Raw genomic sequence first — 25,103 nt, 5'->3', positions numbered from 1 at the left:
GTTCTCGATTTTCTGTCCTAACTGGTCAAAAGCAGCAACATCCATCTCATTAAAGTGGTTATGAAGAATTATATAATTATTTTATAATTGTTTAGGATAAATAATTATTTCTGTTTCATTTCAACATTTTTATTTTTCATATCTTTATTAAAAAATAAAGTTCATTGTATTGTTTTCATATGTATTCATTTCAGTGATTGGATTTTTAGGGGAGGTGTGTACATTAAGATTACACTAAAGAGATGTGTGATGGCAAAAAGTTTAGGAACCCCTTATCTAAACAAAGTAGCTTTCTTGTCATGTTTTGCAATGGCCAGTTGTATTCTTCAGTGCCGTTCAGAGAAAACTAGATTTGTTGTTTTTCTGCTTTTCTTTTAGGCTAAGGAACTCAAGGGGAGGGGGGGGGGGTAGGAAGATGTGTGTGTGTGTGCTGGAATTTGCTGTTGGATCAGCAACTGTGCAACTACTGTGTTCAAGGATAGAGAATCAGTGGGTGGTATATCTGCTCTTCATTTTCCATATTTTATCCCAGACTTATTTAGATGTGGTTGTTCTGGTTATGGAGGGTGTTCAAGATTCCTTTTGACTCTGAGGACAGGAATGTCTGTATGGGGTATCTTTGAAAAATACCCCAAGATTTCTACTGAGTTCTTTGGCTGCTGTGCAATCATAATTCCACAATGGCTTAGGGAAACTAGATCAGGGGTTCTCAACCTTTTCCAGTGGCGTACCACTATATTTAATTCAAGATATTAGATGTACCAGTAAGCAAATCTGTTTTTGTACCACCCAGCAGTGGCTCATGTACCAGGTTGAGAATCCCTGGATTAGATCATAGATGGCGAACCTATGGCACGTCCAAGAATTTTACTGGCACGTCAACGATTTACAGCTAATATCCTTATATACGTACGCTTATAAATTATTCAACCTTTATTTTTAATTGTTAGAATAAGTACAAGTTAAATTTTGTTTTACATGAGAGAGCAGCTACGAAGACATGCATATGATTGGTGTGTATTAACAAAAGATCGCACGACCCAAAGACAAAGGCAATTGTTGAATTGCAATGCTAATTCTCTTCATCCGAATTTCATAACATCTGAAACTATCATAACAAAATTCACTATATATTTCTTAGTTTTAACACATTCGTGACAGGATATCGTTCATCGTTCCGACGGAACTGCTCATTACCGGCGGGCTCAACTCACACAAGTTGTGTAAGTTGAGCCAGCCGATCATGTAATTGAATTGGACAATAGTTTTTAGTTAGATAATGTGTTTCCGGTACAACATATGGTTTTGCTTCAGTCTGTACAGCATAGTTTCTGTGAGAGGGGGATCACATGATTCATTAGTTAGTGCTGTTTTTATTCCAGCTGTCTGTAATTGCACTACTTGTTGATATATTACACAGACTGCAAAAGGCTTTGTATCTTATTCAGGGATACAAAATTGGGTCCAACAATTTTCGAAAACTAAAAATGTTGGACCCAACCTTTGGAAACTACAAAGGATAGTCCAGAAAGAAAAGGAAGGAGTTTCAGAGTTTTACAACAGGCTAATCACTCTGACGAGCTCCTTAAGTGTACCCGATAAGGAAAGACGTCACCTCGATTGGGCCGTCTTTCAACACTTCCGAATCGGGCTAAGACAAGATCTGAAGAAAACATCATTTGGAAAGGGAATAAGTGATCTGAAAAGCTGCAATGATGCAGTATTAGAGCGAGAGCAGTTACTTAGGGATATTCACCCCGAAACTGCTATAGGCTCCATCAACGTGATCAGAGACAACAGGGATACCATTAAGGAGTACGTCCTCAGGGCCCTCAACAAGTCCCAACCATGTCAGAAAACCATAGAAACACCAACTGGAAATGAGAATAAGAAGCAGAAAACATCAAAAGCTGCAATGAGTACACCACTTTTCTTGATAATACATTCAAAAAGGGGGGGAGGGTAAACATCCTCTTGGAAAAATTGCCCATCTTCACCAAGAATGGTTTAGATGGATTGGAAGGATCTTCAAACTTTGTAAATAAAAATAGCTGCATTCAGGAGATATACTTATAAAGCTTCAACTAAGACACAATCAGAGAAGTTACTTCATGCAGTATCTATTGGGGGAATACCAATTATGTTTGCCAACAACAAAACTTTAAACCTTTCTGAAGGCATAATATCGAAGTGGGATCTCCCTGATGTACCAGATAAAAGGATATGTTCTGAAATTAACGATCAAAGAGTGACAGCCACAAGAGGGGAATACTTGTACATTCAGATGGTCACCTGGTTCCCACTTGGATCATCATTCTTATATTTAACACATTCAAACCACTGATATCTGTCAAAGCAGGCTATCGTAGAGCCTTATTTTAAATGTCAGAAATATGATCATTCTCAAACTGCCTATCATGGCTCTGCCAAGCATGCCAAAGGTGGAAGGATGTGAAGGAGATACAAAAAATAAAAACAGAGCAATGCATCACTTATCAGGAGGTGAAACAGTATAACAAAAGTAGCAATAACATCAGGTAAGTCCTCTTATGCTGCGAAGGCAGCTGTAAAAAAAAGTGTCAGTAGGGATCCAGACCCATATGCTGATACCATCTTCAAACAATTAAATATCCTTGTTTTCCATCCCCTTTGAGCAAATGGAGGAGACCAATCAGTATGGACTCACTCTTGTGGACATGTAAAAGATGGCTCCACTACATGAAATAAAAAAAAAGAAAAAAAAAAAAAATACTGGAATATGCCTTGAGACCCTCTAATACAGTGCTTCCCAAACTTATGGATGTAAAGGTCCCCTTGGAAAAATTTAAATATTTCACGTGCCCCACTGGGGGAAAAATCGTAATACAGACATTTATTATTATAATATTTATTGTATTTATATTCAATACACAGCGACTATCGGAAAAATCAAATGTAAATATTACATTATTAGCATCTTACATTCACATTTGACATGGAGCACTTAGTCTTAAAACATTTTAAATTTGTTTTCATTATTTCATGGCCCCTCAACAAAACTAATGTCCCTTAAGGGGGCTGCGACCCACAATTTGGGAAGCGTGCTCTAATATATGGACCATCTTCAAATGGGATGGATACCTTTGTTTCCTTCTGAAGAAGATAAAATAATTTATCTAGTTCCCTAGGAGAAGTAGTATAATATGACAATGTCTTGAATATTTTTTCCTGATGAAGAGGAAACGATCGATACTGGCCATCCTCAACTCCAAAAAAAAAAAAAAAAAGGAAACAAAACCTATAATGAAATCAAAACTGCTCAGCATACAAAGCCAGATGATACCACAAAAAGAAATAATGAAAATATTCCTACAATAGAATTGTTATACATTCTGTCAAAACATCAATGACATCAAGGCCCACTTGCTGAAATATGCACCAGTATCTCTATAGGACACATCTAAAGCTGAGAGATGAACCAACATTATACAATATTTACCATCATTTGTAAGGACAAGATAGGCGATGGACTTTCCTGTAGAGGAGTTGCCACCCTCATGGGCAGCCACACCACTTTTCTAGCAAGTCTCACTCAATATGAACATGGAAGCAGATGCAATCTAACTCTCAGTCAGAACTGTATTAACACTATGCTGCATCTACATTCCTGCTGTAGATATCTTTCATGACGACTTTGATGGTGTCATATTGCAGTTACCATCCCCTTACTTTTAATGGAGGATTTAAATGGGCACAATATTCTGTAGGGTAATGCTTGAATAAGCAACAGAGGAAAAAATCAAAGATTGACAAAGAATAGTTGTTGAGAATATGCTCAACAACAATTCTTCCTAAACACACTGGAAAGAACAAGGCTTTCTTCCATATGCCTGCCCAAACATTTCTTCCCTTTTCTAACTCTTAAAGTGAGGAACTAATGAGAATTTATTTGGGAGGGACCACTTTTCTGAGCAAGCTGACTGGCTCACCTCATTATTAGCAGAATTTCGTTCATCAAGGGTCATCTCTTTTTCCATCAGCAATGCAGTAAATCATATGTCAGTGTATTACACAAGCTGCCATAACTGCAATCCCTAAAACATCTGGTCCAGTGGTGGCGAACTTTTTTATGTGCGCTTGCCAAAAATTTACAAGTCAAGTTGCAGACGTGCCGATGCGTGCCAAAAATTTACCAATTGAATTGCTGACATGCCGGGCAGTTTTTAATAGGCAAAGATTAATAAAAAAGTAATCTAACTTAATTAATTTATTTATAAATTTATAATATATATTTATTTATAATATTTTATAAATAATTATAATTTTATAAAAATATTTATAATTTTATAAATAATTTTATTTATATTTATTTATATATAAATTTACAATATTATTCACTGTAAAATTGATTATTGTATTATTAAATTAATTTTAATGATGTTAGTTTGAAAAAAAAAATGGTAAGAAAAATATTTATGCATTGTAACTCACCATAGAAGTCAACTGAGCAGGGGGAAATAACTGGTCCTCACGTATAACTCGCACCCCTTTTACTTTACGAAAAAAGACATTAAAAAGTTTCGCATATACCTCGCACACGAAAAATGTTTAAACATGTTCACGTCGAGGCGATATAACTAACTCCCTGCAGTAAACACCACACCCTCCCCAACAATCATTACCCTGCAGATGCAAGAAAAACAAGTTTTATTGTATCCCTGAATAAGATACAAAGCCTTTTGCAGTCTGCGTAATATATCAACAAGTAGTGCAATTACAGACAGCTGGAATAAAAACGGCACTAACTAATGAATCATGTGATCCCCCTCTCACAGAAACTATGCTGTACAGACTGAAGCAAAACCATATGTTGTACCGGAAACACATTATCTAACTAAAAACTATTGTCCAATTCAATTACATGATCGGCTGGCTCAACTTACACAACTTGTGTGAGTTGAGCCCGCCGGTAATGAGCAGTTCTGTCGGAACGATGAACGATATCCTGTCACGAATGTGTTAAAACTAAGAAATATATAGTGAATTTTGTTATGATAGTTTCAGATGTTATGAAATTCGGATGAAGAGAATTAGCATTGCAATTCAACAATTGCCTTTGTCTTTGGGTCGTGCGATCTTTTGTTAATACCACACCAATCATATGCATGTCTTCGTAGCTGCTCTCTCATGTAAAACAAAATTTAACTTGCACCCTCCCCAACAATCATTGAAAGACGGCCCAATCGAGGTGACGTCTTTCCTTATCGGGTACACTTAAGGAGCTCGTCAGAGTGATTAGCCTGTTGTAAAACTCTGAAACTCCTTCCTTTTCTTTCTGGACTATCCTTTGTAGTTTCCAAAGGTTGGGTCCAACATTTTTAGTTTTCGAAAATTGGGAGATCAAGGCTTCTCTAAATCTCTGGTAGTGATTTAGAGAAGCTTCATTATGGGCAACGAGTAGAAGAAGGATTTTGCCCTGCCAACTAGTTTGTTGCGCAGGAGGACGAGCAGCTGAAAGTCGCTCCATCGTCCTATTTTCCTAAGTTCTTCTACATAGTCAAAAAATGCTTTGACATCATCCGTATCATCTCCGGAGAATTGGGGAATAATTTGTTGGGGGTTTACACTTTTCAAGTATTCAGGGTCTGAACTCAGCTCTGAACTCCATACCTGTACTCTGGTTCTAATCTATCTATTGTTATATATATATATATATATATATATATTTTTTTTTTTTTTTTTCACTGCCTGGTCTCTGGATGTGATGTTCCAGAAATTCTAATGTACTGAATGGTTAGTAGGATTAAAAATAAGTTTTCAGGAGGAAACCTATGCCAGCTATGCATGCGATTAGTCACTTATATTATGGGAAAAAAAATTACTTTTTTGACATGTTATAAATTTTTTTATTTATGCTAATGATTAATATTTAGCTTTAATTTAATAGAATAAGTGAATGGAATACGATTCAGTTATAGACATATTCATATACAAACAGATGAATCATTTAAATGTATTGTTTCTGAATGTGGAGGAACTTTGATTCTAATCAACAACAACATTAAAAAAACTCTGCCCCCACCCCAGCCAAACATTAAAAGAATTGAAATATTAAAATAAAATAAAATGAAATAAAAGTGTTGCAAGATAACTATCTAATACTTGTGTGGAAATAACTGGATATGACTTTTAATCTTTATTTGAAGCTGCTAAATAAAATGACATTTGGTTATATTACTTTGAAATAAGCAATTTATGAAAGAAAGAAACTAGTTTTGCTGGTTTCATCAGTTACTTTCTTGCATTTGAATAGGATTTGAATCTAGGTATTTCCACGCATCATTCTGAGTGCCTTGTGAAAGTGCTTTATAATTATATACCAGTTATATATAAATAAATATGAATTGATAGGTAGACATGGTCTGTGCAAAATATATTATTACAAAAAAGTTACCTTTTTAAGATCTTCAGAAGAAAGAGATAAAGATGAGACTAGGTGTGCCATATCCAAAAAACAACATGGTTTTGAGCCAAATTTCTCATAAAATGACATTAAAATATCAACCATGGTTCCTAATTAAATAAAACATATTCTACTGACAAAGACTTTTAAGTAAGATTATCAAAATGATAAAATAATTAAAATGGATGCTCAAAAATAATTATAAACAGCAGCCATGGAAGTTCTTCATCAGATATAAAAATATTTAATTACATAATTATAAATGAACAAACTTATATTAAAATTTAATTAGTAATAGGTAGCAACTAATATTTTAAAATTAAATATAGTACTTTTCAAGCTGCTTCAGATTCACCAATTAAGTGTGGTGGTGAGCTCACACCAAGCACTGAAGTTTATCTGCTATCTAAAAACATGTTGGAAACCGCAACATGTTTGTTGCAAAGTAGAGACACTCTCCACTCAACCAACCAAGCCTGCACTGAATGTGATCAGTTATATGGTATCAATTTATCCATTGATTAAATCTTTCTTTTTTTTCCCCTAAATCAGAACACAAATGCTTCAGTTTTTATTTAAAAATAACTACACATCTTGTTCAATAACTGATTTTAATAACATACGCAAGTCACTCATTAGTTAAACAGTTCATGTAAAATGTGTATTCATCAAGCAAAATTGCTAAGATAATTGCCAGGCCACATATGAACTATGATAAATCAAATTTAGTTTCATAATTTTCAGTGTGATATGGAAATTATGGACAGATCCAAAGATGAGTGACTATGGAATGCTGGTCACAATTCTGGAGGGTAAAGAGGTAGATAGGTTGAAAGGATGTGAAGTACAGAGTTTAGTGAATGTGCAGAAATGAGATAATATGACAAATATTTAAGTTGGAGATTTTACCAGCTTAACATAAGAGCAAATATATCGAGAGTGAAGGGCAAGGAGAAGGATGAGAGGCTGCATTCAGGTATAATGGAAAAGGAATAAGAAATAGATTTTCTACATTTATTCCATCTATTTTTACAGCAGGAGTGCTATCAATGATAAAGAAAGAGTTGCCCGTACAAGGTGGAGATGCAAGAGGGAAATAGTTTCAGTGGTTTTGAGGCAGAATGGTGTGAGATAGAGGTAAATAGAATGAAATACTTAGCCTGATGTCGTAATGTGGATGGCAGTGACCATGAAATGTATAATCAAATTAACCAAGCAAATAAGAAAAGGGTGATCATTATGGACGATTTTAATTATGGAAAAATAGACCGGGATGATGAGATAACTGGAAGTAAAAAAAAAAAAAAAACGAGTTTCTCGAATTTTTGCGGGACAACTATCTCAGGCAATATGTAACAGAGGGCACACAAGAATTGCGGGTCTTGAATTTGATCATCTCATCAGAGGGTGTAATTATAAATGAGGTGTCAAATCACCCTCTAGTTGGTGAGAATGACCATGAAGTGATTACCTAGGTAGCTGCCAGTAGTGTGAGGAAAGGATATATGTGGAAGTTCCACATATACCCTTATAAATATTCACCAGCCTTGGAACTACAAGGCTGGTGATTATGAGAAGCTCAGGAGACAGCACGTAGGTGTAGCATGGAATGAGAAGATGTCTGGAAAGGAAATCAATGCAGCTTACTTGATATTCAAGAACTGTCTAGTAGAAGCAATGTCTAAATGTATTCCAAGGATCAGAAGGTTAAATAAGATAGATGTGAAATGGCCAAATGAAGAGATTAAGCCTGCAATACACAGGAAAAAAGGAATTATGGAAGCAGCATAAGAGAAGTAATGATAATCAATTTCATCATCATCAAATTCCTGTCATGTACCCTCAAAGGGTGTACAGCATATGATAGTACTACATGAAAAAAATTACATCATTACTAACTTCCTATCTACAATTTTCCTCCAAATCAGTCTTGTCAAGACTCCAACATTATCAGATCTTATATTTCTATCATCTAAGCCACTTTGTACAGTATCAATCTACCTATATCTTGGTCTTCCTCTGGGTCGTTTTGCTGCAAACCTGGCAGAGAACACTTGTTTTGCTAATCTTTCTTCGCCCATTCTGTTTAACACGTTCATTGCCAAGCTGAAAATTGGAATTTCGTGTGGTGGGCAAATTTTTTTTACTTGATAGCGACGTCCATGCGATAACGCGTGATCGGCCGCTAGGTGAAAGCTCGCATCACGTGATATCGCGTGATTGACAATGAACTTGTTAAGTGACCATACCTGCTGAGATTAGCTCTGCTAACGCATTCCTGGATGCTGACAATGTCAAGTTCTTCAATAATATCCTCGTTTTTAATATGATATTACCATTGATGCCATCTGTTCACGCCTATAATCTTTCTCAGGACTCTCATATCTGCGGTCTCTAGTCTTTGGTCAAGTGTTTTACTTCTGACCCAGCTCTCAGATCCATAAGTTAAAACTGGTTTGAACAATGTCTTGTATACAGCCAATTTAATGTGCCGACTAATTTCTCTCTTATTCCATATGAATTTATTTAATTGACTTCCCACCATACCAGCTTTGCTGATTCTGTTGTCTATTTCTATATTTAATCTACCATCTTCAGCAAAAAATCGTGCCTAAGTAGCTGAAATGTTTTACTTGTTCCACAGGTTCCTCATTCACAACACAGTTGACATTTTCAATGATTCTGCCTATTTTCATTGTCTTTGTCTTTTTATTGCTGACCTTCATACCACATCTATTACAACAGTTTATTCAATTTAGTCAGAGAATCTTGCAGAGTTGTAGCGGATTTATTTAGAAGTATAACATCATCCGCATAAAGCAAAGAGATGACATTAATATCTCCAATTTTGATATCATGTTTAATACCACTTTCCTTCATAATGTGATCCATACATAATGAATAACAGACGGGATAATGTACATCCTTGTCTCACACCAGATTTAACATTAAACCATCTTCCTGTACTTCCTTCAATTCTAACTGCTGACAACTTAAATAAAGACTAAGTATTGCTTGATATAATTCCCCATTGACACGATATAACTGTAGCGTATTGAATAGCTTCTCTCTTGGCACCTTGTCATATGCCTTTTCCAAATCGACAAAACATAATAATACAGATCTTTGTTATAATCCCATGCTTTCTCGACAATTTGTCATAAAGTAAAAATCTGATCCTGACAGCCTCTATTTGGCCTGAATCCAGCTTGTTCTTCACCAAGCTTTTCTTCCACAATTCTTCTCAACCGTTTCTCAAGTATACTTGCATAGATCTTCCCAGGAACACTCAGTAGGGAAATACCTCTGCAATTCTCATATTCAGTTTTATTTCCCTTTTTATATATGGGTACTATGAGAGCTCTACTCCAATCATCGGGAATTCGTCCCTCATTCAGGCTTTCTGAACTATGCAGTGCAGCCACTGTAAGACTCTTATACCACCATACTCTAGCATTTCTGGTCGAATATCATCTACTCCTGCTGCCTGTCCATATTTCAAGCCTTTGATGGCTTTTTCTACTTCAAGTATCGATATGTATTCCTGACTGCATGCCTGGTCAGTGATTTTTACCACTGTGCTGTCATCACTGCTTGTTTTATTTAGCAGTTTTTCAAAGTAATTACTCCATACTTCAAGGATATCATTTTCTCCCATTTTCATGTCACCTTTATCATCTCTAACTCCTTTTATAGCACTCTTTCCTCTATTCCTAAGCTTCTTCAACAACCTCGAGAATATTTTGCCACCTTCTTGATATTTATTTTCTATATTCTTGCCAAAGTCTTCCCATGACTTTTGTTTAGCTAGTTTTACACAGTGTTTAGCTTTCTTACATTTGTCTCTGTATTCTCTAAGAACACAAGCTGACTTTGAAAGGAACTTTTGATATGGTTTCTTCTTTTCCTTCACTGTCTCTTTCACTTCCTGTGTCCACCAGGGAGTTCTGATTTTTTTATCCTTGCAGACAACCTTACCACATGCATCTCTGGCAGAATCAATCAATGTTTTCTTCAGAGTTTGCCACTGAATCTCCAAGGTTTGATTCCTGTTCTCAAACTCTTTCATTTTTTTTTTCAAATAATCTTTGTGTATTTTAGTCTACAGTTCACATCTGAGAGCTGCTTAACTTTTATTCGCTTTAAAACTTTCTTACATGTTATTCTTTTCAATATGAAATTCAATTTTATCCTGCTCAAGACTAAATGGTGATCACTTCCAATTTCAAATCCTCTGTACACTCTGGTCTCCTGCACCAGGGAGAAAACATCATTATCAACAATAACATAGTCAATGAGACTTTTCTTATTCCTTGCCTCTTCTCTCCATGTGAATTTGTGCACATTTTTATGTTGGAACATGGTGTTAGTAATAACCAGTCCATGTCCTGAGCAGAAATCCAACAGATATTTGCCATTATTATTAGCTTTGCTCTTTTCTCCAAATTTTCCCAAAATATTTTTGTATGTCTCACAATCATTTCCTACTCTGCTATTTAGATCCTCAACAAGGACCAACTTTTCCTTTTTCATTGTGTCAGTTGCTTTTTCTTAAGCCTCAAAAAATTCCTCCACTTCTACCTTAGTAGAACCTTCTGTGGGACCATAGGCACAAATACGTCTCAATGTCCAGTTCCCCAATATCATATTTTCCCACATTACTCTACGTCAGACTGACTGCCATTCAAGAAGATTAGCCTCGTATTTTGTGTTGAATATTATGGCTGCTCCTTCTTTTCCTTGATTGTCATTGCCTGAATATAACATTTTGTATTTATTGTTCAGAAAGATCTCACCAGTTTTTCTTTTTTGTTTCAGTTACCCCTATTATATCGATCCGATACTTATCTAATTCCTCAGCTAGCTCCATTTCTTTGCCATTCAGGCTTCTTATGTTGATAGTACCAATCTTTAACTCTGGTGATGTTGAGTTGGGGTTAGTTTTCAGATCTGTTCCAGTAGCTGACTTTTCGCTGTTCTCCCTGGTTCCCTGGCGAAAACAACGTGGGCCTTGTTTAACCGGGCAACGCCCCAGCCAGCATGAAATTTTGCCATGTTGTACCATCATTTTTTATTTTGGTTTAACCAATAAGAATACAATTTGGTCGGCTAAATCCCAAATTGCCAGCCCATCCCCGTTCGTTCAGTATCCAAGTAGATACCCAACAGGGTGCACCACGAGAAGGTGAGGATTGGACATTACGTCAGAAGCCCTGGTGGGTTCTCCGCATTCCTTTAAAGGCTATGTGGAGGTCTCCTCTCAGGTTATACAGCTTTTACTGTTAAGTACGCCGATAATCAATTTCATGAGGATTAAAAAGAACGGGCAAGGAGGACAACTGGTAGGTAAGGAAGCCAAAGTGAAGTATGTACAGCAGGTAGCTAATGAAGCCAAAAAGAATCGTAGGTAGTTCTTTTGATATGTAGCCAGCAAAAAAAAAAAGATTATGGAAAGAATTGATTGAAGAAAATGATATAAGAACAACTGCTGCAGAAGATATAGTTGAGATGATGAGCAGCTCATAAATATCTTTCATTCTTGTGAATGTGACATCATGAAGAGTTTGAGAGCAGTTGATGATGAGAAGAAGAGTCTGACTAAGTAAGCAAGAGGTATATGGGGAATTGAGCAAACTTGATGTTAATAAGGTGTGGAAGTTGATAATATATCACCACATATTTTGAAGAAACGTTGACTTCAGCCTTGACATATTTGTTTAATATGAGTCTTGCATTGGATTCCTTCCACTCCTTTGGAACTTCCAAAGGAGCTTTCCACTCCTTTGGAAGTTCCAAAGGAGTGGAAGGAATGCAAAATTGTGCCACTTTACAAGGGAGGTAACAGAACTTAAGCATCAAATTAGAGGTCTATCTGTGTGTAAGTTGTTGTGGTTAAAGTGTTGGAGAGGCTGTTGAGAACCAGGATCCAGAGGGTTGACAACAGTGTAATATCTTTGATGGACAGCATAATCTGTTTACTTATTACAATAAGATGATGGCTTCATTGGACAAAAGAGATGGATAGCCAATAGTATACTTTGATTTTGCAAATGCTTTTGATAGATTACTAGATGATAAGTTGTTACTCAAAGTAGAGCAGATGGGGTTGGATATCAGACTAGTGAATTGAATCGGAGATCGGCTCTCTGATATGTATCAGCAAACTGTGTATGGGGGAGCAATATCCTGGAAGATGAAAGTCACTAGTGATGTGCCTTTGAAGTCTGTTTTAGGGCCGTTCCTGTTCAACTTGTATATTAATCATATTTGGGAAGATTTGGATGGGAATATTCAGTTGTTTGCAGATGATGCTAAGTTGGGAATGTGAGGAGTAGAGCAGATGTTTGTGGCCTTACAAAAAGACTTGAATAGATGCGTGAATGGGCATAGGAACGGGGTTACCAGTTCAATGTTGCAAAATGTAAGGTTTTAAAATTTGGGAAACAAATATGGGATGTAGAATTTATGCTTGGTGGGAGATATATTGTTGGAGGTGGAGGAAATGAAATAAGAGATCTTGGAATGATGGTGGATAAAAATCTAAAATTTAGAGGACACGTTGCCAAAATTGTGAGGACAACACAATGAATTCTAGGAATGATGTGGAGGACACTAACTTCAAGCTGTAAGGAGATTCTTGTTCCATTCTATAAGGCTCTGATTAGGCCACACATGGACTACTGTGCACTGGTCACCTGGTTTTCAAAAGAACGAAGAGATGTTGAAAAAGGTCCGGAGGTGACTGACTAAGATAGTTTCTGATCTCTGGAATTGAATATGAGGAAAGGTTGAGAAGATGCAATTTACAGAGTCTAGCAAATAGGAGGAAGAGGGGTGATATGATAGAGATGTACAAGTTAGTAAAGGATTATTACAGGATCAATGTTGAAGTGGTTTTTCATAGAATAGTGGAGGATCAGGAGAGAACAAGAGGTCATCCCTGGAAGCTGTATAAGGAGGGAGTGAGAAGCAAGTTTTTTGCATGCAGAGTTGTGAATGATTGGAATGCCATACCTGCAGAGAATTTGAATGTGTTTAAGGTGCAGTATGACGAGCTGTGTAAATGACCAAGGGGACTCTATCATTCACACAGCTCACCATTGCACTCCTAGGCTAATAGTAATAACAACATGGGGAATGATGGGTGAGTGGAGTGTACTGCTAGAGTGTTGTAAATGTTAGGTGTAAGAATGATAAGGTTATTTATGATAGGTTACTCATTGAGACACATTCCAAAATGTGTCTGTTGAATCCATGGAGGTTTGTTATAACAATGATATTATCATTCCTTATTCTACAATAACCTCCAACTAAATAAACACTCAAAGTAATCACACTATCATTTTCACAAGACTCATGATTTACATTTCAATCCTATTTCAATCCTGTTAATTTGTACATATTCACACAAATATTTGCAGTTAATCTTTGCTAGGTAACTAACTGTACATGAAATTTAGTCGTTTATTAGCAATATCATTAATAATAACTGCTATTTATATTCAGCTGATGTTTCAGATTAACTTTCATTCCATAGTTCTTGTTGCAGAATATTACACTGAGAAATGACAGTTCATCCAAGCAGCTACGCTTTTTGAATTTCCTTCTCATAATGCATTCTCTTTACTATTTGTGTTCCAATAAATAACTTCCAGTTTATGTTTCAAGTTCTTTTGTTATTCTCTGAAGATTAGTTTTTTTTTTTAAAAATAAAAATAAAAATTCAAATCCTACCTCTTGTACCTCTTCTAATAAGTAACTTTTCCCTTAATTTCAATTTCCCTTGGCAGGTTAAATAATCATGGTGCCAAAGATGGATAATGGGAGGAGACCTCCACACAACCTTTTAAGAAATGAGAAGAATCGACCAGAACTTATGACCAAATGTCCAATCTAATGTTCTTGTGGTGAAACCCATTAGTAGGATCTACCTGAATACTGAATGAACGGGGATGACCTGGCAATTTGGGATTTAGCTGATCAAATTGTATTCTTATTGACTTACCCCAAAATAACATGATGGTACAACACGATTGAATTTCATGCTGACTAAGGTGTCACCAGATTAAACAAGTCCCCCAGCCTTATCCCATATTATCCCAGCTTTACCTTTACCCAAATCTCCAGGCAAGATGAGCTATCTTGCCTTGGAATAACCTTGACATCAAGACTTTGGCATAAACAAATAACAACCACTGCCTCCTCAGCATTCAAAAAATTAGGATTCTTCTTTTGTTCGAGGCATTACTTTACCCTAGAACAGCTAAATCTTGTACAAATAACAAATCAACCCATCCATCCATCGGGTGTTACTCACACATCTTTGGAGGTGCATCTAAGAGCTACCTAAAAATACTCAATGCAGTGCAGAGGAAAGCAGTCAGACTGATTAACAACTCTTTTACTCACTAACCCCAACAACTCTCGGACAGCCATCTAGTATCTACTGCATGCATCTTCTATAGATATTTCTCCATGGTAAATGTTCATCAGAACTATCATCAATAATCCCTCCCCCTTATCTCTGCCAAATCCATTGAAACACGTGCAGTTACCACCAAACATCCCTTCACAGTCCAACTCCACACTGAAGGAACAAGTTTTTCTTTTTCCTCCTTCATTCCTACTACTGCTGCCACACTGTGTTAGCAGGAGTAGTAAGAATTAAGCATGAATTTTCCTTCCCATGTGTTTCCCAGGGAATATAATGCACAGGCCTTTAAATTCAATGTGAACAAGTTCCTCGTTTCCCAATTCTCTTCCCATACACAGTACTAATGTACTATATGTTGACCAACCAACTTCTCATGTATGGCCCCAACATATAAAAATAAAATAAAATAAACCAACTCAACATCAGCAGAGCTCAAAACTGGCACCGTAAACATAAGCAACAACAGAGAAAAAAAATGGAACTAGCAGAAGAATTTAATAATTACTAGATTGGCATAATAGGTGTTACCAAAACAAAGACAAAAACAGTTGAGATTCTTCTGATGTACAAACCCAAGATGTTATATTGTGGGCATTAATGATAATGATAAGGGAAAAGGAGTAGCTATAGTATGCAATACTAATGAGGATAACCTTCTTGAATGGTAGACAATATCAAGCATATTAGAGAAGCAGCTAACAAAAAAAAAAAAAAAAAAAAAAAAGATAGTACTCGAGATCTAAATAGCAGAGTAGAAATGATTACCATTTGCATGTTTCTGAAAACATGCAAATATTTTCAGAAAATTTGCAGAAAAGAGCATTGCTAACATTAATGGTGAGCATCTGCTGAATTTCTTCACAAGACAAGGATAGTTATTACTAACATCGTGCTGCAACATACAGATCTGCATAAATTCACATGGAGATACTATACGAGAAACAACAAAAGTCTCACTATGTTATTGTTGATAGCAATAATTTCATGCTGATTCAGGACACAGCATATATCCAGAAGATTATTGAAATAAGATATAATCGCCATTTATTTTCAAGTAGGATAAAAGTGAATATCATATTCAAAGGAAAAGTAAGAAGATTTTAAAATGAATCAAATCTGAGCAATTTTCAGATGTGAACTGTAGACTCAAATACACAAATATTATTCAAGAAAATATAAAAGAATGTGAAAACAAGAACCAGTCATTAGAGATTGTGTCACACCCCAAAGAAAACATTGACTGATTCACCCAGAGAGTCATGTGATGGTTGGGAGCAAGAATAGAAAAATCAGATTCTAATGGTGGGGGGGGGGGGGTAGAGATCAAAGAGGCAATCAAGAAAAAAGATAGTTCATCAAAAGTTCCTAGATAGTAAGTCTGCTTGTGCTCTGAGAGGAGATAGAAAAAATTGAAAGAAAGTAAAATTGTAAGAAAGCTGTTCAAAATGCTGCAGTTGTAATGTGTAAATTTATGTGATGAGCAATGTATTGACAGTCTATATTTGAGTTGTAAGTCAGCAGTTAGATTTGAAGGATGTACAGAAAGTTGGTTTGATGTTAATTCAATAAAATTAATAAATATATCTCACTGTTATTGTTTTATATGGATTGTATTGTGTATCCACAATAATATTATGGAAAAGTAAACCAGGCCTGATGTGAAATTTGGGGGTGTTAATTTCAGCTTTTACTTTATGCAGATGATATTATATTTCTAAATGATTCTAGTACAAATCTACAGGATTCCCTAGCTAAGTTGAATAACTGCTGTAATAAATTTGATATGAAAGTGCAATAAAAAGACAATCAAAATAGGCAGAAAATATCAACTGCATCCTGAATGAAGAACCTATAGAACAAGTAAAATATTTCAGCTATTTAGGCACAATGACAAGTTAAATCTAGAAACAAACAGAATTAGCATAGAAAGTATGGTAGGAAGTCAACTGAATAAACTGATATGGAACAACAGAGAAATTAGTCAAAACACTAAACAAGCATGTATACAAGATAGTGATCAAACCAATTTTAACATATAGATCTGAGAGCTGGGTTAGAAATAAAGTACTTGGTCAAAGAATGGAGGCCATGGATATGAGTTTTGAGAAAGATTAGGGGAGTGAGCATATAGCATCAATGGCAGTATCATATTAAAGATGAGGATATCAGGAAAAATGTGACATTGTTAGCATTCAGGAATGTACAAAAAAGAGCTAATTTCAGGTGGTATGGTCATTTAAACAGAGTGAGAAAGGAAAGGTTAGCAAAACTATTGTTTTTGCAAGGATAGCTAGAAAATGACCCAAAGGGAAGACCAAGATCTAGGATTGATATTTTGCCTCAGAAGATAGAAATATAAGATCTGATAATGCTGAAGTTTTGACAGATAACAAATTAATGTGGAAAAAAAACTGTCAATAAGATGTCAGTAATGATATAGCTTTTTCATATCATATTATGGTAATATCCTGTATACTCCTAAGAGTGCATATCAGGAAATTGATAATGATGGTTAAATAATCACCACCACATAAGCAGGTCTGGGTAACAATGGCAACTATTCTTAATTTCACCAATTACTAAATCTGCAACCTTCCTGTTCATAGATGATTTGGTCTCTTGCCAAAGCAATTGGTCATAACTTTTGCCCAACACCATTCCCAACCTTATCACACCCAATCGCTCCATTACATCATCACACACACACACACAGAAAAAGCCAATCTCCTAATTTCATACGTTGCCTCCAATGCATGCATAACTGACAATGGTAAATGCCCCAAAACTATTCCAGATGTCCAATACACAATGCCTCCTATATCCTTTTGCCAGAAAGAGATCAGAAAAATATTGTCCAAATTAGACACAAAAAAGTCTCCTGGCCCTGATGGCATTCCTCCAATTGTCCTGAAGGTTTGTACAACAGAAGTGACTCCTATCCTATGTCACCAGTATATACTCTCTTAGCCCATAGCCTGGAAATTGGCCTATATTCACCCATTCCCAAGAAGGATGAGAAATCATTTCCATCTATCTCACTATTACCACACTATCTCACCCACCCAAGTCCTATCTAAAGTAATGGAGAAAATCATCAATTCCCAACTACTACACTACCTCAAAGGCAGCTAGCTAATAAACAACCAATAGTATGGATTCCTTTGCTGCCTATCAAGAGGCCTCTTGATCGGCATATGTCATCCATCTCAGGACAAATGCCATGGAAAAGTTTGGTGAATCTCAAGTGGTTGCACTTGATATCTACAAAGCTTTTGACCAGGTCTGGCACAAGGGCTTACTAAGCAAACTCCCATCATTTGGTCTGTCTCAGCACCTCGCAGTTGGAATGCCAGCTTTCTGTCTGGATGCACACTATGTGTGATGGTTCCTTATCCTATCACCATTCAATTAATACCGGGGTTCGACAAGGTTCTTTTCTCTCATCAACCCTCTTCCGTCTATATTAGGGTGACCAGATGCCCCTTTTTTAATGTAATTGTCCCATTTTTTAGACTCTGGCCCCGTTGTCACAACAAAACCTTAACGGGATGCTAATTGTCCCTTTTTATTAACTTTAGTATCATTTGTCCCTTCGCATTCTCTCTGCGATAAGACGAAAATGCTGCAACCAGTGGCAGCACTGCTGCATCTGGGCGGTAACAAGGTTACTTTGTCTACCATACCATTGTTTTCTGCTTCTTATGCCAGTTTGTTAGTGATTGTGAAAGCTAAAGCAAGTATATATTGTGAGTGGTAATATTTCATCCAGATTTTATCACGCCGGAAAGGAAGTGTAGTTTCACTCGGGATTTAAAAGAAGAATATTCCTTCTTGAAAGACAACAAATCAACAAACAAGTTGCAATGTACTGCGTGTCATTCAGTTTTTTCTCAATTGAACATGGAGGCCGTTCTGATATAAAACAGCATTCGACAAAGCAAAAAGATAAATTGGCAGCAGCTGCTCGCAGTTCAAGTCAAGATGTTACATCATTTTTCAAGAAAATTTCAAAAGGGAAATTAACTGACAAAAGTAAATGTATTGCAGCTTTGCTTTTCATGCAGTGAAACATAACCTTTCTTTGAGGACAATGGACTGCACTTCAGCAATAGACAGAAATTTATTTCAAAAGAAATTTACATGTAGGAGAACAAAGTGCCAATCAATTTTAGTGAATGTCCTGCCACCTTCCGCAAAGCGAGAAATAGTAACTGAATTGAAACAAGCCAAATATGTGTCAGTTATAATAGACACATCAAACCACAGAGATTTGAAGTTGATGCCTGTCCTTGTTAAGTACTTCATTCCGAATAAAGGCATTCAGGTTAAAGTGATAGATTTTCAGAACATAACAGGTGAAACAGCAGACCTGCTTGCAAATCATATACTGGATATTTTGCAGAAACAGCAGCTGACTGAGAAAATTATTGCATTTTCTGCATATATATATCAAAATTGGTGATGTTAATGTCAGCTCTTTGCTGTATGCAGATTATGTGATACTTCTAAATAAATCTGCAACAAGTCTCCAAGATTCCTGGCTAAATTAAATAAATGTTGTAATAGATATGGTATGAAAATCGGCAATAACAAGACAAGGACAATGAAAATAGGCAGAAGCATTGAAAATATCAACTGCATTGTGAATGGAGAACCTACAGAACAAGTGAAACATTTCAGCTAATTAGGCATGATTTTAGTGAAGATGGTAAATTTAATATGGAAATAGACAACAGAATCAACAAAGCTGGTATGGATGGTACGAAGTCATCATCAAATTCCTGCCATGTACCCTCAAGGGGTGTACAGGATATGATAGTACTACATGAAAAAAAAAATTACATCATTACTAACTTCCTATCTACAATTTTCCTCCAAATCAGTCTGTTACTTGTCAAGACTCCAACATTATCAGATCTTATATTTCTTCATTTTGGAGGCTTAATGGATTTTTTACAACACTCACAAAGAATTAAAATAGAATTTAATACTCCTATATTTCGTCCTAGTCACTAGGACATCTACAGGGATTACAAAATCAATTAATGTAACATATGCACAAATAACAAACAATACTAAGCCCAACCACATGGGTGACACTAAAGTCCTATCTAGGTAGAGCGCCCTCTAAGGGCAGTAGTAGGTGGCCTGGAATATAAGGTGGGAACTCTGGTGATGAGTGTTTCCCAAATCTTTGGAAGCTTAATGCAACCATATTTATTGAGATTTGGTTGGTTTTTGAGAGCTGCTGCTGCTTCTAAGAAAAGTCTCTCTTTCTTGAATTTGCTGTGGTGGAGCATGGTGGTTTTCTTCCATGATACTCTGTGGGTGGTGTCCAAAGCATGGTCAGCCAAGCCTGAATGGCCATAGTTGTGTTTGAAGATGTAAGACTTGTGTTCCTCTAGACGGATGGATGCTGATCTGCCTGTCTGTCCAAAGTACGCCAGCTTACAGGAACAGGGTACTTTGTAAACTCCAGGCAGAGAGAGAGGAGGGAGCTGATCTTTCGTAGAACGGATAAGGGTAGCCAGTTTGCGGTGGGGCTTATATGCTGTGTGTAGATTGTACTGTTTTAGTATCTTGGCTATTTTTTCAGAAGTGCCACGGATGTAAGGTATGGTGATGGCATTTTTAAAATCTTGTTGACGAGAAGAAAGTGGAACGGGGGAGGAGTTGATTATTTTTTTGATACTGTGATCACTGTAGCCATTAGAGAGGAAAGTGCTGTGTATGTGGTTAAGCTCATTAGTGAGAGCGGTTCCACTGGAACAAAGATTGTGGGCTCTCTTGGTAAGAGTTTTAATAATGCCATATTGTTGAGAGGGGTGGTGGTGGGAGAGTTTGTGAATGTATCTGCCTGTGTGTGTGGGTTTTCTGTATACGGTGAAGGTAAGTGTATCATTAGGCAGGCGTGTGACTAAGGTGTCTAGGAAGGGTAAACAATTGTTCTTTTCCTTTTCCATAGTGAACTGGATTCTTGGATGTAGACTATTGAGATGACTGAGGAAGGAGTCTAACGTGTCTGGGCCATGAGGCCAAATAGAGAACACATCATCTACATATCTTAGCCAGATAGAAGGTTTGAGTGGGGCTGAGTCTATGGCTCGTTTTTCGAAATCTTCCATATAGAAGAAATTGGCAAGGGGGGGGGGAGAGGGGGGAACCCTTGGCAGTTCCCTCTATCTGCTTGTAGATTTTGTTGTTCCAAGAGAAATATCCAGAGTTAATGGCAAAGGAAAAGAGATCTAAGATGTCAGAGGGAAAAACGTTTTCTAAGAGAGATAAGGTGTCAATTAAGGGAATATTGGTAAACAAAGAGGAGATATCAAAGCTTACCAATATGTCTGTCTTCTTCAAGGTTAAATTTTCTGTGAGGGCTTTAAAGTGGGTCGAGTTTTTTATATAGGAAGGGGACCTTCCGGTGAGGGGGATCAGAGTGTTGGCCAGCTGTTTAGATAGTCTATAGCAAGGTGCATTGGTAGCATCTACTATAGGCCTGAGTGGGGAATTGGGTTTGTGGATTTTTGGTAAACCGTATATTTGGGGGGGACGGGAGCGGAAAGGTTTAAGTTTTTTCGTGACATCAGGGGGCCAGGAAGATACTTTTTTGAGTAAAATTTTAAGTTTCTTAACTTGTGTTTTCATGTAGTACTATCATACCTTATATGATAGTACTACATGAAAAAAAAAATTACATCATTACTAACTTCCTATCTACAATTTTCCTCCAAATCAGTCTGTTACTTGTCAAGACTATATAAGGGTAATGCCACAGTGGTTCTTAATACCAGTGAATATAAGCGAAAAATGAACATTATCCTCCGCGATCGCGCTACCTACATCCCGCTAGAACACGACCCCACAAAAACACAAGTTAAGAAACTTAAAATTTTACTCAAAAAAGTATCTTCCTGGCCCCCTGATGTCACGAAAAAACTTAAACCTTTCCGCTCCCGTCCCCCCCCCGAATATACGGTTTACCAAAAATCCACAAACCCAATTCCCCACTCAGGCCTATAGTAGATGCTACCAATGCACCTTGCTATAGACTATCTAAACAGCTGGCCAACACTCTGATCCCCCTCACCGGAAGGTCCCCTTCCTATATAAAAAACTTGACCCACTTTAAAGCCCTCACAGAAAATTTAACCTTGAAGAAGACAGACATATTGGTAAGCTTTGATATCTCCTCTTTGTTTACCAATATTCCCTTAATTGACACCTTATCTCTCTTAGAAAACGTTTTTCCCTCTGACATCTTAGATCTCTTTTCCTTTGCCATTAACTCTGGATATTTCTCTTGGAACAACAAAATCTACAAGCAGATAGAGGGAACTGCCATGGGTTCCCCATCTCACCCCCCCTTGCCAATTTCTATATGGAAGATTTCGAAAAACGAGCCATAGACTCAGCCCCACTCAAACCTTCTATCTGGCTAAGATATGTAGATGATGTGTTCTCTATTTGGCCTCATGGCCCAGACACGTTAGACTCCTTCCTCAGTCATCTCAATAGTCTGCATCCAAGAATCCAGTTCACTATGGAAAAGGAAAAGAACAATTGTTTACCCTTCCTAGACACCTTAGTCACACGCCTGCCTAATGATACACTTACCTTCACCGTATACAGAAAACCCACACACACAGGCAGATACATTCACAAACTCTCTCACCACCACCCCTCTCAACAATATGGCATTATTAAAACTCTTACCAAGAGAGCCCACAATCTTTGTTCCAGTGGAACTGCCCTCACTAATGAGCTTAACCACATACACAGCACTTTCCTCTCTAATGGCTACAGTGATCACAGTATCAAAAAAATAATCAACTCCTCCCCCATTCCACTTCCTTCTCGTCAACAAGATTTTAAAAATGCCATCACCATACCTTACATCCGTGGCACTTCTGAAAAAATAGCCAAGATACTAAAACAGTACAATCTACACACAGCATATAAGCCCCACCGCAAACTGGCTACCCTTATCCGTTCTACGAAAGATCAGCTCCCTCCTCTCTCTCTGCCTGGAGTTTACAAAGTACCCTGTTCCTGTAAGCTGGCGTACTTTGGACAGACAGGCAGATCAGCATCCATCCGTCTAGAGGAACACAAGTCTTACATCTTCAAACACAACTATGGCCATTCAGGCTTGGCTGACCATGCTTTGGATACCACCCACAGAGTATCATGGAAGAAAACCACCATGCTCCACCACAGCAAATTCAAGAAAGAGAGACTTTTCTTAGAAGCAGCAGCAGCACTCAAAAACCAACCAAATCTCAATAAATATGGTTGCATTAAGCTTCCAAAGATTTGGGAAACACTCATCACCAGAGTTCCCACCTTACATTCCAGGCCACCTACTACTGCCCTTAGAGGGCGCTCTACCTAGATAGGACTTTAGTGTCACCCACGTGGTTGGGCTTAGTATTGTTTGTTATTTGTGCATATGTTACATTAATTGATTTTGTAATCCCCGTAGATGTCCTAGTGACTAGGACGAAATATAGGAGTATTAAATTCTATTTTAATTCTTTGTGAGTGTTGTAAAAAAAAATCCATTAAGCCTCCAACATGATGTCCTCACAGCACTTAAGCCTCTACACACGGAATCTTATATTTCTATCGTCTAAGGCACTTTGTACCGTATCAATCCACCTATATCTTGGTCTTCCTCTGGGTCGTTTTGCTGCCAACCTGGCAGAGAATACTTGTTTTGCTAATCTTCCTTCGCCCATTCTGTTTAAATAACCATACCACCTGAGATTAGCTCTGCTAATGCATTCCTGGATGCTGACAATGTCAAGTTCTTTCCTAATATCCTCGTTTTTAATATGATATTGCCATTGATGCCATCTGTTCACGCCTATAATCTTTCTCGGGATGCTCATATCTGCGGTCTCTAGTCTTTGGTGTTTTACTTCTGACGCAGCTCTCAGATCCATAAACTAAAACTAGTTTGAACACTGCCTTGTATACAGCTAATTTAGTGTTCCGACTAATTTATCTCTTATTCCATATGAATTTATTCAATTGACTTCCCACCATACCAGCTTTGCTGATTCTGTTGTCTATTTCTATATTTAATTTACCAACTTCAGTAAAAATCGTGCCTAAGTAGCTGAAATATTTTACTTATTCCATAGGTTCTCCATTCACAACACAGTTGACATTTAATGATTCTGCCTATTTTCATTGTCTTTGTATTGCTGACCTTCATACCATATCTATTACAACAGTTATTCAATTTAGTAAGAGAATTTTGCAGACTTGTAGCGGATTTATTTAGAAGTATAACATCGTCCACATAAAGCAAAGAGCTGACATTAACATCTCCAATTCTGATATCATGTTTAATACCGCTATCCTTCATAATGTGATCCATATAGATAATGAATAACAGAGGGGATAATGTACCTTGTCTCACACCAGATTTAACATTAAACCACCTTCCTGTACTTCCTTCAATTCTAAACTGCTGACTTACAACTCAAATAAAGATTAAGTATTGCTTGATATAATGCCCCATTGACACCATATAACTGTAGAGTATTGAACAGCATCTCTCTTGACACCTTGGCACATTTGTCTCTGTATTCTCTAAGAGCACAAGCTGACTTATTTGACAGGAACTTTTGATATGCTTTCTTCTTTTCCTTCACTGCCTCTTTAACTCATTTTTTTATCCTTGCAGACAACCTCCTCACATGCCTCTCTGGCGGAGTCAATCAATGTTTTCTTCAGAGTTTGCCACTGAATCTCCAAGGTTTGATTCCTGTTCTCAAACTCTTTCATTTTCTTTTCAATAATATTTCTGTATTTTAGTCTACAGTTCACATCTGAGAGTGCTCAACTTTTATTTGCTTTAAAGCATTCTTACATGTTATTCTTTTCAATATGAAATTCAATTTTATCCTGCTCAAGACTAAATAGTGATCACTTCCAATTTCAAATCCTCTGTACACTCTGGTCTCCTGCACCAGGGAGAAAACATCATTATCAACAATAACATAATCAATGAGACTTTTCTTATTCCTTGCCTCTTCACTCCATGTGAATTTGTGCACATTTTTATGTTGGAACATGGTGTTAGTAATAACCAGTCCATGTCCTGAGCAGAAATCCAACAGATAGTTGCCATTATTATTAGCTTTGCTCTTTTCTCCAAATTTTCCTAAAATATTTTTGTATGTCTCACAATCATTTCCTACTCTGCTATTTAGATCC

At 36.9% G+C, this 25,103-nt stretch overlaps 1 protein-coding gene across 1 annotated transcript in view; it reads right to left on the bottom strand.

Annotated features, from left to right (window-relative positions):
• The window catches only part of psidin (phagocyte signaling impaired), a 321,893-nt gene that overhangs the window by 129,913 nt on the left and 166,877 nt on the right, over positions 1 to 25,103 (bottom strand). Inside the window, exon 10 of the mRNA XM_090399962.1 lies at positions 6,434 to 6,552. Within this exon, the coding sequence (XP_090256088.1) occupies positions 6,434 to 6,552 (119 nt within the window). The remainder of the gene's footprint in view (positions 1 to 6,433; positions 6,553 to 25,103) is intronic.

This window comes from Typopeltis vanoorti, chromosome 11 (assembly GCF_054136105.1).
Source record: "Typopeltis vanoorti isolate ZY-2024b chromosome 11, IOZ_Tvanoo_1.0, whole genome shotgun sequence".
NCBI lineage: Eukaryota > Metazoa > Arthropoda > Arachnida > Uropygi > Thelyphonidae > Typopeltis > Typopeltis vanoorti.
Note: the sequence above shows the minus strand (reverse complement) of the source record. Positions and strands in the feature narration are given on the sequence as shown.